The 16253-nt window shown below is 54.1% G+C and overlaps 1 protein-coding gene across 5 annotated transcripts in view; it reads right to left on the reverse strand.

Moving 5' to 3' along the window:
• The window catches only part of LOC133362365 (atypical kinase COQ8B, mitochondrial-like), a 49361-nt gene extending 33357 nt beyond the window's left edge, over window positions 1-16004 (reverse strand). For 2 of the 5 annotated variants that reach the window (XM_061581322.1, XM_061581313.1), the window contains exons 1-4: window positions 15910-16004; window positions 1973-2105; window positions 1492-1693; window positions 359-484 (exon numbers count right to left, since the gene is read on the reverse strand). In XM_061581322.1, coding sequence (XP_061437306.1) covers window positions 359-484; window positions 1492-1647 — 282 coding nt within the window. In that variant the 5' untranslated portion in view covers window positions 1648-1693; window positions 1973-2105; window positions 15910-16004. Of the gene's footprint in view, window positions 1-334; window positions 485-1491; window positions 1694-1972; window positions 2106-15909 lie in introns of all 5 variants that reach the window. The other 3 variants (XM_061581304.1, XM_061581298.1, XM_061581331.1) reach the window with 2 other exon arrangements.
• Between the last annotated feature and the right edge of the window lie 249 nt (window positions 16005-16253).

Here is a 16253-nt window from a genome sequence, read left to right on the forward strand (position 1 = left end):
TCGCGGGATTGTTTTTTTAACGGAGGAATCCTTCGTGAATGAATGAAGAATGACCAATCCGGAAATTACTCACCCGTCCATCCGTTCATTATTCGTGAGCGAGCGTGCCATGTGTGTCACCGTCCGTCCGTCTGTTCGTCCGTCCATGCGTGAGCGATTGAGCCGTGAGAATTACCGTCCATGCGTGAGCAATCGAGCCGTGAGTGTTACCGTGCGTGATCGATCAAGCCGTGAGAATTACCGTCAATGCGTGAGCGAGCCGTGAGCCTAACCGTGCGTGATCGTTACCGTGCACGAGCGAACGGGCAGTGAGCGAGCGAGCCGTGAGTGTTACCGTGCGTCCGTGCGGGCCGCGTACCGTGACGCGGATCTGCCCGGGTGTGCGGAGCTGAGTCGCGGGGGACGGAGCGGGGGCCCCCATCCGGTGACGGGCGCCATCCTCACTGCGCCGCGGCTCGTCCCGGCACGCGCTCGCTCGGCGGACCTGCGGCCGTCACCAGCGCGGAACCCACAACGCCCGCGGTGAGGATAGCGATGATGGTGATGGTGGTGACGCTGTTGCAAATTATTTGGTGGTGATGCTGTTGCTGCTGCATTGGCACAAGCACGGCCAACAAATGAGAGTCAAAGCGTTCGTCAATCAGAACACTGCGCGTGTGTGCGTGTGGCGCTAAAAGGAAAGACACATTATTATATATATAAAAATTAACCCGTAAAAACAAAGTTTTTCACTATAAATCCTTTATATGCGTGGCATCGGTTTTATTTTATTATTCATTTCTGTTTTTCTTCAGTAAGAGTTTCATTTTCATCACATTGGTATTTTAAATTAACTATGAAAAAAAATTCCTAAAAAGTGTAACATTTTGGAAAAAAATTTTCACGAAAATAAATTGTCACGCACAACGACTCTGTGTGCAAAATGTCAGCTCGATTGGATCACGGGAAGTGGGTTAAAAAACGACCGAAAGATTTGCACGCCATATGGACCTGAAAACGAACTTCCCTGTGCAGGAATACGGGGTAAACCGTATGGGTTGGCAGTTAGGCTATGTCTCTCTATGGGTCTCTATAGGTCTCTATCTATCTCGGTGGTTCTCTATGGATCTCTGTGGGTCTCTATGTATCTCTGTGGGTCTCTATGGATCTCTATGGGTCTCTGTGGACCTCTGTGGGTCTCTATGTATCTTTACGGGTCTCAATGTATCTCGGTGGGTCTCTATGGATCTCTATGGGTCTCTGTCTATAATAATACCTGTCAACCCCTCATCAGTGCTGCCTACCTTATTACAGACCAATTCAGACCTTACCGGTCACCCCGTGCCCCTTATAATTCTCAACGTTCATCCTTCAAAGTCCATTTCCCTGGACAAGAATACGAATAAACCGCATGGGCTATGCAGTGGGAGGAGGGGTAGGGGGGGGGGGGTAAGGGGGGCTGGCGCGAGTAAACAAGGGGGGAGGGGGGGCGGCAAGCATGAGAGCTCCCACCTCTCCGTTACCGCCGCGTCCCCGAAAAGGGGGGTCGCGGCCCCCCCCAACGGCGAGGGCGCTCGCCGCCAGTAGCGGGGAGAGTCGCCCGGGCGCCGCCGTGGTCGCCAAAGCGGCGCACCCCCTCGTCGCCAGCAGCGCCAGCTCGCCCGCCATGCCCGGCCCCCACTCTGACGCGCCCCGCTGTGCCGCGCGCTATCTCCTGCAGGGGGCACGGGGAGGGGCGGGGATTCATCACGACGACGGTGACCGTGGTGACGGTGATGATAGCGATGATGATGATGATTGTGACGATGATTGTGTGTTATGGGGGGCGGCGGCGGGGGGTGGTTTCCGATGTTTGCAGCAAGAGCCGCCGATTGCCACGCGGGCACCAACTCGTGTTCTGACATCCGGAGACGGAGCCAGACTCTACCCAAAGGCTGAGCGATGGCTGAGTGGCGGGACGGTTGAGCGAGTGAACGCGCAAACGATTGTCCACCTTCGAAGTCGCGTGCTTGGGCGACGCGGGTGACTTCCCCGCGAGCAGACGAGGTCGCCCGCGACGGGGCGGTGGAAACGGAAGTTTGGTGTCGACCGTCGACGGTCGCGCGCCGCCGACTCCGCACCGACCTCTGCGACAGACGGAAGCGGCACAAGCGTCACGACCACGTGTCACGACGGCCGGCTCCTCTGCGCGGCGACAATGGCGGCGGCGATGACGACGACGACGATTGTGACGTCATCACCCACACCGCAGTCGCGTCCACGCTGGTGCGCCGTGGACGTGGAGTTGTCCGCCCGTCCGGGGAGTCTCTCACGCGGCGAGAGCGGCGCGTCACCTGAGAGAGAACGGCTCGCGGAAGACGGTATTGCAGAACCGCTTCCGAGTTTCCCTTGCGAGCGACCTCCTATCTAGACAGCGGGGTCACGACTTTCACACCCCGACCCCTGGACAGTGCCGGATTAAGCTAGTGCGGGGCATGTAGCATTTGTTCTAAAGGGGCACTAAATTTAAATAAACACAAATATTAAAACACAAATGTATTGTTTCATTTGCTATGTAGCCGGATAATGCGACAAATCGCTAACCTTAAACACCCATTCGTTCATAAAATTCGAAGGCAGTATAGTACTATAGTAGCAGAGCGAGCGCAGAATCGCTGAACCGGAATTGATAGCTTGAAAGCATTTAGCGCGGGGCCCTTGAAAGTGCGGGGCCCGTAGCATATGTAGCTACTTTTGCTACGAGGATAATCCGGCACTGCCCCTAAATTGAAAACTCATTTTATTTCGAACCCCTTTTTGCGTTCGGTTTGACGTCCTTTCGCCGCACGCCTCCGATTCGCACGGTTGGCTACGCGTGGTGCGAAAGAAGTCCAACGGTGCGCACGTGCAGACAGACACCATTCGCGAAAACAAACAAACAAACAACATCAGCGGCGTTGAACGTCAACGAGCCGCAACCCAATGAGCGCACGGCCACGGAATGAGCAAGTTTCACCCGCGGCAAATCACCAGACGGAGCTAGCGCCGTGCCTACGGGCGGGTGGGAAGGGGAACATTGGGGGCACTGGGGTAAGGCGGCACCACCACCACCGCCGCCGCCACCGCGGCCGCCACGGACAAGAGCGCTGACACACTTCGGCCGGCTTATTCAAGGCAAGCCGTAAGGCGATGTATGCGTCTGTCACGAGAAGGATTAAGGAGAAGATTAAGGGCGGCGATAGGCGGGCGACGGCTTGCAAGAGTGGGCGGGCGGGCGGGCTCCGAGTCCGCCGTTACGTTCGCGGAGGGTTCGCGGTTTCGAGATTTTCCCCGTCGGCTTAGGCCACAGGAATACACTACGCGACCGCCTGCTTCACAATTGACGTGAATTAAAATCGTCGCGATGGTTATTAACACATTCCTACGGAGGGAGCTGGTAGGAACGTTGAGTTGCTCGGTCAATGGCCAGGGTCAACGGCGGCGTGGTGTATTCCGCAAATATGCCCGACTGTGAGGGCGGAGTGACCAGCCCCTCCCCAACCAGCCCCAGCCTTCCCACCCCCCACCCAGCCCCACCCTCCCCACCAAGCCCCTCCCCACCCAGCCCCACCCAGCCGGTCTCCACCCTTCCCACCCAGCCCCACCCTCCCCACCCAGCCCCTCCCCACCCTCCCCATCCAGCCCGTCTCCACCCTCCCCACCCAGCCCCACCCTCCCCACCCAGCTCCTCCCCACCCTCCCCTTCCCACCCAGCCCCTCCCTCCCCACCCAGCCCCTCCCTGCACGACGGACGGACACAATAACCCCCTGTGGGCTGGTGTAACCAGGAGGTTCCTACCAGTATTATTATTTTTGGGTGAGAGAGAGGAGAGAGGAGGAGACGAGAGAGTTGTGAGAGAGTTGTGAGCCATGTGGGGTGACATCACGGGACCACGTGTGCCTTATTTTAAAAACGTATCCGATGTTTCTGACCCGATGGAGGTCACACGCAAAGCAACCGTTACCACTCACTGCGAAATCTTGGCAGGACCCTCCGGAAAATAGAGTCCTGGGGCTCAGTGACCACTGTTCCTGATGTTATAATAAGAATGAAATAACGATGAAGACGGTATGTGCGTGGACTTGATCTGGGCAGCCTGCGTAACCTGCCATGAAAAGTGGATCTGTGTCCCTGCCCCGATCCTGGCCAGCTGACTCAACGACTCAACAAACGAACACTGACCACCGCTGTCTCCATGCCAGTGTCAAGGTCTGCCAGCCACGGTGACAGGGCTTCGGGGGAGAGGTCACCACAGCAGCAGCAGCAACAGCAGCTGAGGCAGGAGCAACAGCAGCACTAGGAACAGCAGCAAGAGCAATAGCAGCAGAAGCAGCAGCAGCACTAGCAACAGGATCAACAGCAGCATCGCCAGAATGAGGTGCTGTTGCTGCTGCGGTGAGTGCGGTGCGAGGGAGGAAGCAGACAGGGAGAGAAGTGCTGTGACCCGCAGTGTGGTGAGTGGGTGGGTGAGTGGGTGAGTGGGTGAGTGGGTGAGTGGGTGAGTGAGTGGGTGGGTGGGTGAGTGGGTGGGTGAGTGAGTGGATGCGTGTGGTGAGTGGGTGGGTGAGTGGGTGGGTGATATGGGTGGGTGGGTGAGTGGGTGAGTGGGTGAGTGAATGGGTGGATGAGTGGGTGAGTGGGTGGGTGGGTGAGTGGGTGGGTGAGTGAATGGGTTGGTAATGTATGTATGTTATAGGGGGTGGGGGGGGGTATGGCTATACGGGGGGTTTGTCTATCTCGTGTGTGTATGTGTGTGAATGCGTATGTGAGTGTATATTCGATAGTGTTTGAATGGATGTTTACTCTCGAGTGAGTGCGTGCACGCGCGTGTGTGCATTAGTGCAGGGAGCGGTGGCGCAGCGGTTAGCGCGCAGCGTGTATGTAATGTGTTGGAACTTCTTTCGCACCGTACGTAACCAACCGTGCTAATCGGTGGTGCGGGGGGGAAGCTACGTGGGTGGGTGAGTGAGTGGATGAATCGAGTGGGTGAGTTGTTGTAAACTGCAGTGTGGTGGTGATGGTTGTTGGTGGTGGTGGTGGTGGATGAGACGAAACGGTCCGTGCCTGGTACTCACTGAACCCTCACCACGGGTGACGGAGGAATAATCAGGGGGGGGGGGTGAAGCGAGAGGGGGGTACAGTAACCATGGTAACGGTAGTAGTAGTAGTAGTAGCGACAGAAGAGTGACACGGAGGAGACGATGGCACATCGATCGGGTCGTCACAAATGACGCTCCGCGCATCGAAAGTCGTCGAGACGACGCCGCCGTGTGGCCGGCTCTCGGGGGACGCTGCCAGGGAGCCAGTGAAGCTTCCGGCGCCGATCCTCTGCGTGGCCCCCCGTGGCCCCCCGTGGCCCCCCTTGGCCCCCCGTGGCCCCCCCGTGGTCCCCCGTGGCCCCCCGTGGCCCCCCTTGGCCCCCCGTGGCCCCCCGTGGCCTCTCGCGCCTTCCGCCAACGCGGCCCGGAAGATGTTGTCGAGTCGCCGGTTGCGGTCGGGGCTTGGTTGCGAAACAAATAGGCACGCTCGCAGCAGCAGCAGCAGCTCGCAGCAGCAGCCAGCAGCAACAGTAGCAGCAGCATCAGCAGCATCAGCAGCAGTAGTAGCAGCAACAGCAGCAGCGGCAGTAGTTTGCAGCAGCCAGCAGCAGCAGTAGCAGCAGCAGCAACATCAGCAGCATCAGCATCAGCAGTAGTAGCAGCAGCAACATCAGCAGCATCAGCAGTAGTAGCAGCAGCAGCAACATCAGCAACATCAGCAGCAGCATCAGCAGCAGTAGTAGCAGCAGCAACATCAGCAGCATCAGCAGTAGTAGCAGCAGCAGCAACATCAGCAGCATCAGCAGTAGCAGCAGCAACAACATCAGCAGCATCAGTAGTAGTTGCAGCAGCAGCAACATCAGCAGCATCAGCAGTAGTAGCAGCAATAGAAGCAGCAACAGAAATAGCAGAAGCAGTAGAAGCAGCAGTAATAGCAGCAGCAGCAGTAGAAGCATCAGCAGTAGTAGCAACAATAGATTGCTGCAGTAGTAATATAGTAGCAGTAGCAGAAGAAGCAGTAGTAATAGCAGCAGCAGTAGAAGCATCAGCAGCAATAGAAGCAGTAGTAGAAGCAGCAGCAGAAATAGCAGCAGCAGTAGAAGCAGCAGTAATATCAGCAGCAGTAGAAGCAGCAGCAGAAATAGCAGCAGCAGAAATAGCAGCAGCAGTAGAAGCATCAGCAGCAGCAATAGCAGCAGCAGTAATATCAGCAGCAGTAGAAGCAGCAGTAATAGCAGCAGTAGTAACAGCAGCAGTAGCAGCAGAAGGAGCAGTGAGTTGCAGCAGTAGCAGCAGGGGCCGCAGGTCACTGTTCATTCCGGAGTCGTTTCCCGCTGGGGTTAAACCCCCACGCGTCCACTCAGCCTCAAACGAGTTCCCGGTGCGGTGTGTAGTAAACATCGCCACAGGAGAGACAAAGGCGGCCGGGCGTGGTGCTGGCCACCCACCTCATTCGTGTGCCGTGCCGGCCTTTATAGGTGCAACTCGCTAACAGCACTTGGCCCTACAGTCTGTTAATGCTACACGGAGGAGGGGGGGGGGGGTATTTGTCATTGCCGTGTGGAAATAATACAAAGCCAGAGAGTGTTTTATTTTTTTCCAACGTGGTCATGAGGACCCCCAATGAATCACCGTCGCCTCTCGTCCCCCCCCCCCGACACCCATTTCGACCATTGCGATATTTTTACGGAGTTGACCCGCGAGCCGTGTTGGCTGCTGATGCTACTGCTGCTGCTACTGCTGCTGATGATCGTGTTGTTTGGTGGTGGTGGTTGTGGTGGTGCATTGTAAGATGTCCGCATAAGCTCTCATTTTTATTCTAAGCGGAGGTGAAGCTACACGAACTCTCTTTCCCTCTCTCTCTCTCTGCTGAAGCCCTCTCGTTATGGAAATCCAGACTTCGACATTCAGAGCCTGAACATCAACATCAGAATCTGTATTTATACTGGAGGAATCCGATGAGCTATTAAGTAATGTTTTAACATACGTCCAGAAGTTTTCACAGATATTGCTGCCGCTATCATAAGTAAGACGATGACGTGGAAGAGTAGGCCAAATACAACACTAGAGTTCGCTCCAGTGGGGAGAAGTCTCTTCTGTTTGCAGGGGCCTAAGCAAGCTATTGCAAGGCTGCGCCTTTAACGGGAGCAAGAGCAGAGCCTCACCATCCTGGCGAATTGCCCGATGATGCTGGATGCAATTACCAGCGAAACGTCACAGTACTACTCAAAAATTGTAAATGTTGTGGATTCACTCTTCAACACACCGGTGTGGGGCTAAAGCAGTGAACTATTTTGTCTTTTGTCAACGTGACACTTTTTAAATCATTTATATTAAGTTCGCTTGCTTGCTTGCTTGCGTGCTTGCGTGCTTGCTTGCTTACGACCGTGCAAATCTTTCGGTCGTTTTCTAACCCACTTCCCGTGATCCAATCGAGCTGACATTTTGCACACAGACTCGTTGTGCGAGACAATTAATGTTCGTGAAAAATTTTTTCCTAAATTTTACACTGTTTAGGGAAAACAAATTAAATATTTAATTACCAATTGTTTAATACTGGCAGACAATCATCTGACCCATAGGTGGCAGCCATCTCAAGCCAGAGGACGAGAGGACTCTAGCCGCCACGCATATAAAGGATTTATAGTGAAAAACTTTGTTTTTACGGGTTAATTTTTTTACTGATTGGCCGTGTCGGGTGGTGGAGGGTTACGACACATTTATAAATAACGCGATCTAACCCAAAAACGTTGATTATGAATAATATTGGTCGCGAAAGCCTCCCACGTGTTGAACTGTCTTCTTTATTTATTTATTTACGTGTCGCCCGACTGCGCGAGTCAACAACGAGTCGAGTGCGACCGTTGCCGATGTCTCAATGCTGAGCCAAGCCGCGCGATCCGGCTGAGATGCTGTCAGTCGTGCTGGGGGTGGTGAGTGGTGGTGGTGAGTGGTGGTGGGTGGTGGTGGTGGTGGGTAGTAGGTGGTGAGTGGTGGTGAGTGGTGCTGGGGGGTGGGTAGATGGTGGTGGTGGGTGGTGGTGAGTGGTGGTGGGTGGGTGGTGGTGAGTGGTGGTGGTGGGTGGTGGTGGTGGTGGGTAGTAGGTGGTGAGTGGTGCTGGGGGGTGGGTAGATGGTGGTGGTGGGTGGTGGTGAGTGGTGGGTGGGTGGGTGGTGGTGAGTGGTGGTGAGTGGTAGTTAGTCGTGGTGGGTGGGTGGTGGGTGATGGTCAGTCGTGGTGGGTGGGTGGTGGTGAGTTGTGGTGGGTAGATGATGGTGAGTGGTGGGTGGGTGGTGGTGGTGAGATATGAACGTGTATGCGTGCGTGTGCATTATCAATGCTATATCAACACGCTCACTTGCAGGAATTAATATACACGTAGTGCACTCACGTACTCTCAAAAACACACCCACAGGCACATTAATACGCACGTGCATTTTAATTTACATACACAGACACATATCCCCCGTATAGCATTAGTAGACTGTTGGGGCAAGTGCTGTTTATCGAGCACCTATGAAGGCCGGCACGGCACACGAGGGGGTGGGTGGCCAACACCACGGCCCGGCCGCCTTTGTCTCCCCAGTGACGATGTTTACACACCGCACCGGGTACTCATTTGAGGCTGAGTCGACCTAGGGGAGGCCCAGAACCGGTTCACATAATCGTCACCGGTGTCGGCCGTGAGCGAGAATCGAACCCGGGTCGCCAGACACCACCGCTCTGTATCCACACGCACGTTACCCATACACACGCACACACACAGATACACGCACACACACCAACATGCGATAACATACGGATCGTACACGCGAACAAAAAGAAACAAAGGCAAAGATACGCCGGTATAGCCCACCAAGACTGTTGGAGCAAGTTCCGGGAACACAATTGCTGGTCACACACACACTGACACACACACACTGACACACACAGACTGACACACACGCAGGCACGGACACACTGGCAGCTGTTGCTACCATCAGCTCTAAAGTTTGGGTTCAGGAGGTAGGGTTAGGGTCAGGAGAGTGACGTCTTGAGTAAACAGGGCTACTGATAATGAACGTTTAAGTGACACAAAGATGACCCGTGTAGCCTTAGCAAACTGTTGGGGCAAGTGCTGTTCGCGAGCACTTTTTGAAGGTCGGCACGGCACACGAGGGGGTGGGTGGCCAGCACCACGCCCAGCCGCCTTTGTCTCCCCAGTGATGTTTACACATCGCACCAGGTACTCATTTGAGGCTGAGTCGACATAGGGGAGGCCCAGAACCGGTGCAGACAATCGTCACCGGTGTTTGGCCGTGAGCGGGAATCGAACTCGGGTGGCCAGGTTCATAGCACAGTGCGCTAACCGCTGCACAACCGCTCTGTATCCACACAAACACACGGGCGCACGCGTGTTTATTATACACGCACTCGTCATTAAATCGCCACGAATATTTTAGCCGTGGGGCCGCGAATCGAACCCAGCTCGGTTGGCTCAAAGCTGGCAGCTGCCGCGCGTTCCGGCTAAAGAACAACAACAACAACTCCCATCGGCCTCGCCCTTTGCACCGAGCCCCCCGACCGATCGAGACGTTCAAAATCAAACACGTGCCGACCACGTGCCGGAAGTCGTCCGTCAGGTAAAACCACGCCGCACAGGCCGCTGCCACGTGGGCCCCAAGCGCCGAGCCAATGGGGTGCGAGCACGGCGGCTGAACGTTCCCACGTTCTCATCACGTGACCCGAAACGATCTCGAGGACTCATTTGGAACGTGATTGTATCGATGGCGTCGTTGTCAATCCGTACGGCTTAACCACCGCGTTCTTTGTACAGGGAAGTTGAGTTTTCAGGTTCATACGGCGTATAGCCGTTTGGCAAAAATAAATGTGTTTGTGTCTATTTGTTTGTGTTTCTCCCTTGTGATGGGACTCTGTAGGAGAGCAGTGCTGCCTACCTTATTACAGACCAATTCTGACCTTATTGGTCACCCCGTGCCCCTTATAATCTCAACGTTCATCCTACAACGTCCCATCACAAGGGAGAAACACAAACAAATAGACAACACATTTGTGTTGTTGTCCGTATTGAAACGGCAGTACGCCGTATGGACTTGAAAGATCTATTTCCCTGCACAAGAATTCGGGTAAACCGTATGGGTTGACGGCTATGTATTATTGATTGTGCACCACTGCCAACACAGTAGCAGCAGTAGCAGCATCGCCACTAGATCCTTTGTCTAGTAACGAAGTCAGCTTGTTTTTTGTGTCTTTCGGTAAAGTCACGTAGATAGTTTCAAAGAAAAATAAAATGAAAACTACACAAGCGTTCGTTGCGATCGAAACGTCGTAGTTTTTTTTCATAATGTTTTGTTATTTTCTTTGAACCTATCTACGCCACTTAACCGAAAGACCCAAAGAATGTGAATTCCTACAGTCACGAAAGCTTTAAGTCAGGATTGAAGTCAGCTTGGTCTGGCTCCTGAGTGGTCACATGACGAGTTCCAGTCCTGACTACGCTCCAATGACGCAAGTTCCTCCACCACTACCACCGTCATCGTCTTAACCAGCCGCACAATAAAGCATAATTCATTATTAAATGTGTTTGTCGTTTATTTTTAGTTTATTAACAATAGTGACTTGCTTATAACGTTTCTAGATTTTTCACTCCTGTCGTTAATACTCTTTGATTCTTTCGGTAAAGTCACGTAACTATAAAATAAATTAAACTAAACCACGACGCTTCGGGCGCAACACAAGCATCCGTCACCCTGTCGTGTATTTGCACTCTTTGCTGTTGCAACTCGCTGACCCGCCCACCCTGGACATCTGTGAAGAAAAAGAAGAGCTTCATAGCTCATCGGATTCCTCCTGCAGCCTAAATCAAGATTCTGAGTTTTTTTTTGGTGACTGGGCCGAGACCACGTGTACTCGCTACACGCGCTAACCCAGTTTAATCGCAGCTCATCGGAGTCCGCATGCAGTCTAAATCAAGATTCTCATTCTGATCACCATCAGCAGCAGCAGCAGTAGCATCTTAATCAGCAGCATTGCCGTGATAATCACATCACTTTGTTATCGTCCGCAACTCCGATTAGCACGGTTGGCTACTTACGGTGCGAAAGATGTTCAACATACATACAGACGTCAGCAGCAGCATCATCATCATCAACACCGATATCATTGTCCACACCTCAAACCAAGACCATCAATCATCAACAGCACCACCTGATATCATTATCAGCACCCACAACAAAGACCGTCAATCATCAACAGCACCACCTGATATCATTATCAGCACCCACAACAAAGACCGTCAATCATCAGCAACAGCGTCTCTATCATCAGCGACTCCATCATCGTCAACAACCGCAGCAGGAACAGCAGCAGCAGCCCACACATCATCATCATCATCAAGTCTCTGATGAGTAACGAGTGGCTGGCGTTTGTCGAGGGGTGGTTGGATCCGTGGCCGGCTGCACGTCGCCTCGTGCGCAGGGACGGGGGCTGGCTTCTAGTTTATTAAAATCATTACGGGCCACAGGAACGCATTACACGCTGCTCTGTGTACTCTTTAATCAGCACCACGCGTCATTTGTGTTACATCACGCTGCCGAGCGGCGTGGTGAAGTATGGTGAAACACTCGCCGCTCATCGGGGACCGCTCACGATGCCCCCCATGAGCTGATGATGCGGTTTGATGTTTCTGCTCCTGATGACGATGGGTGATAGGAGTTCTAACTGATGATGATGATGATTTTAACGTTCTGAGCCGCCCCTACTGCGGACGTCTGTAAAACAAAATAGATTCACAGCTCATCGGATTCCTCCAGTCTAAATACATCTTCTGATCTCGATAATTATGGTGCTGTTGATGCTGCTGTTGCGTCCTCCGTGCCTAACACGGCGTGGGAGTTCTTCACCCGGCAGTTGATTTACACAAGAGCTGTTATTCCCAACTCAGATCCACTACATCATCTCTGTAGCCCCTCTGTGTGTGTGTGCAATCAAGGGACATTGCCCGAAACGTTGCCCGTTTCTATACATTTCATATGAAGGCCGCACTGTAGTTGACACAGAACCTGTTGAGTTATCTGGAATCTTTCGATTTAAAGCTTTAGTGATTGCAGGGATTCATCTTCTTGGTTCTTTCGGTAAAGTCACGTAGAAGGAAAATAATAATATAATAAAAATCAAACATAATGAAATAATTCTCACGACGTTTCGACATACCTGTTCTCCACCTGAAGACGGCTGCTTGCGTTGTGGCCGAAACGTCGTGAGAATTATTTTATTATGTTTTATTTTTATTATTTTATTATTTTCCTTCTACGTGACTTTACCGAAAGAACCAAGAAGATTATCTGGAATCGTCTCATATCGCTGTTTTCCACCCACCATAACACGCGTATTGTTTTGGGGTTAGATCGCGTCAATATAAATGTGTCGTTAAACCCGCCACCACCCGACACAGCCAACTAGTAAGCGTTGTCACGTGAACAGAACGTGCCAATTCGTCACTAGGACAGCACAGAGGTCGCAAACGGGTTTTGATTCCTTACCCGTACCCGTACCCGGCTGCACCAGGGTCGCAAATGGGTACCCGTACCCTACCCGAAATGAGTGACAAACGGTGACTCACCAGTGACTCACGGCCTACCCGTACCCGGCCGCACCAGGGTCGCCACTGGCTACCCGTACCCAGTCGGGTACGGGTAGACGGGTATCGGGTAGGGTACGGGTATCGGGTACCCGGTTGCGACCTCTGGTACAGCACCACCGCTTGTGTGTTGGAGAGCAAATCCACAACAATCCACAAGGCGACAGACGACGTGTTAAACTTCTACCTTCCCGCTCCACTCGGCCACGTGTCAACTTCGCTTCCAACGTCTCAACCTCCCCACCGAGCCCCCAGGCTCTTTCCTCCTGCCTCCCCAACCCCCCTCTGCTCCACCCCACGTGTCTACCTCTCACTCAACATCTCCCTCCCCGCGTCACACCTCAGATATCCACTCCTCACCCACCACGACGACTCCAACATCCCGCTCTTTCCTCCTGACCCAGATCTCCCGCATTCTCTCGACTCCTCTCCACCGCATGTCTCTTCTCCACCCTTTCGCGATCTCCATCCCTACCCCCACTGCCCTACCCCCATGTCTGCTCCCAGACCTCCCGTCTCCCCCTCCAGCCGACATCTTCCCCCTCTCTTCTCTCCCTGCGCTCCCCCCGCCCCTCCCAGATCTCCCTCCTCATCCCTCCCCTCCCTGTTCGACCAGATCTCCCTCCCCCTCCGCCCGGTCTCGTAAACAACTTTCTCGACCGCAAGCCTCTGCCAACTCCTCCCCACTCTCCCTCTCTGTGTTCCTCTGCCCGGCTCTCCCCCATCTCTCTCTGTGTTAGTCTCTCCATCTCTCTCCTCTCTTGTATTTCGTATTTTCAAATCGGAATCGCCTCCAGTGCTGTTGCTGCTAGCAGCAATACTAGTTGTTTAAAAATCAAAAGCCTGTGTGAGTTTCTCCATCTGTCCCCTCTCGCTGTAGCTACCCCCCCCCCTCCGTTACTCTCTCCGTTACTCTCTCCCTCTGTGTTACTCTCGTTACAATTCCCAGTCCCCCCCTCTCTCCGTTACTCTCTCTGCTACTCTCTCTGTTACTCTCTCTGGTTCTCCCCTCTGTGTTTGTTTCTGCAGCTCCCCCCCCCTATATTCTCTTGATGTCAACCCTTTTGTCAAATCCACCGCTGGATAAAGGCCTCCCCACATCGTGTCGGTGCAAGGGGGTTGTTTTTTCCCCCTTCTTCTAGCTATACTTCACCGCGCTGGTCAATAAGTGCGGATTGGCGACCAGGGATGGAGGTGAGCAGGGAGTTGGTGGTCTACAGGAGCCGTTCAGACGTCGCTGGCCGCTGGCGTGAGCCGTGGCTGGGAACACGAAACGCAACTCCGTCCGGCTCGTAGCGCAGTGTGAACGCATCACCGCCCCATCTCCCTTCTCGCTCTCTGTCTCTCTCGCTGTCGCCGCTCTCCGCTATCCCACAACCGCATCTCCAGACCCTCTCTTGAACAAGACAATGACAACCACCGATTCAAAAGATCAACAGCCACAGCCGCACAGCCACCACCCGCTCACCCCCACCGCCACTGACCCCCACCACCAACTCACCCCCACCACCCACTCACCCCCACCATCAACTCTCCCCCACCACCCACTCACCCCCACCACCCACTCTCCCCCACCACCAACTCACCCCCACCACCACCAGCAACCCCCACCCACTAACCCCCACCACCAACTCACCCCCACCACCAACTCACCCCCACCACCAACTCACCCCCACCACCCACCAACCCCCACCATCCACACCCCCACCACCCACCAACCCCCACCACCCTTTCACCCACCCCCACCACCCACTCCCCCCACTATCCACACCCCCAAAACCCACTCACCCCCACCACCCACTCCCCCCACCCACCCCCCACACACCCCCAACGACCACCACACCCAAGTTCGCGTCTCAACCCAGGTCACGTAAACAACCTCCACTGCATCGATTGAAAGCGAACAGAGACAAAGGCGGCCGGGTGGGTGAGGGGAGGGGTGAGTGGGGAGGAGGGGGTGGAGGAGGAGGAGGGGGGAGAGATGGCGTCACAATCGTAATCGGTATCATTAAAATCGTAAACAGCAGCCAATAACCACAGTGATTACAACAGCTGCAACAACAACAACCAATACATGCATCGTTGCAACAACCACGACAGCAACCACCAACAATAACCACAACAACAACCGCCCTACGCAATACAACCAACACCACAGTAGGCAATACAATGCAATGACAACAACAACCACCACAACAATACAATGTTTATCCCAGCCACGAACAACCAACTCATACACCCACAGACACCTTTACTACAACAAAGACAGAGATCCCCCGTATAGCCTTTAACAGACTGTTGGGGCAAGTGCTGTTAGCGAGCACCTATGAAGGCCGGCACGGCACACGAGGGGGTGGGTGGCCAGCACCACGCCCGGCCGCCTTTGTCTCCCCAGTGACGATGTTTACACAGCGCATGCGTTTACGCACCGGACCAGGCCACTCATTCGACCCAGCACCGGTTCAGATAATCGTCACTGGCGTTGGCCGTGAGCGAGAATCGAACTCGGATGGCCGCGTTCGTAGCGCAGCGCGAACCACTCCACTCCCACCACAGGTCCTCACAATCCCATCTCGAGGCTCGTCACGTACTCCGCCAAGTCCGTGTGCTTTTAGTAACGTTATGCAAATACAAATGTAGCCCATCAGCAAGAATAAAGTAACGTGTGTGTGTGTATTCCCCACGCGGTGTTGGTGTGGTGATGGCACACCACCGATGGTTTGTGAGTACATTGCACGGTGTGTTCACGTGTGTGTGTGTGCACGTGTGTGTGTACGTGTGCGTGTGCACGTGTGTATGTGCACACGCCTTTGTGTGCATGCAAGTGTGTAAGTGGCTCGCCGACAGCACTTGCCCCAACAGTATGTTTGGGCTATACGGGACCACTTTGTCTTTGTGCAGGCGAGTGTGTAAGTGCGTGTGCACATGGCGTGCGTGCGCGTGTGTACGTGTGTTGCAAGTGCCTTAGATGCAATGTCGCTGCTGTGCACTAATGAGTAGTGCGTGTGTCAATGTGCACGCTTATGTAGTGTGCATACTCCGGCTTGCGTGCACAGAGTTTGGTATACGCGCGTTCCGTGCATGTGTGTGTGTGTGCAGTATATGTGTACACACGCAGGCGTGTGTCTGCACCGCGTTAAGAATTCTATTCGCGCACGCACAGAGACAACACGGACGCGCATACACACAAGGAGACACAGACGACGCACACGGACATGAGCACTGGGACTCACGTTCGCCTTGATTGCCGGGTCACGGCGCCGGCCTGAGACGGGTTTGCCCACTCAGCTCCTCGCTCCAAGCTGCACGTCAGTCCGTGCGAGGTGACTGGCGCTCTTAAAGGCGGAGAAACCTCCCCACCCCCCCTCTCTCTCGCTCTCTCCTCCCTCTCCCTTCCTGCCTGTCCGTGTTGTGTCACTCTCCCCTCCCTCCCTCCCTCCCCTCCCTCTCTCCCTCTCTCTCGCCAAAGCTCTGACTGTAATTTACTGGCTCCGGCTTTAAAGCGAGATGAACTCCATCACTCCAAACTCTCCCATCACTCAGTGCGCTCTCTTCCATCACTCATATCTCGCACAAC

This window comes from Lethenteron reissneri, chromosome 8 (genome assembly GCF_015708825.2).
Source record: "Lethenteron reissneri isolate LAM-NWPU_2019-01 chromosome 8, ASM1570882v1, whole genome shotgun sequence".
Lineage (NCBI taxonomy): Eukaryota > Metazoa > Chordata > Hyperoartia > Petromyzontiformes > Petromyzontidae > Lethenteron > Lethenteron reissneri.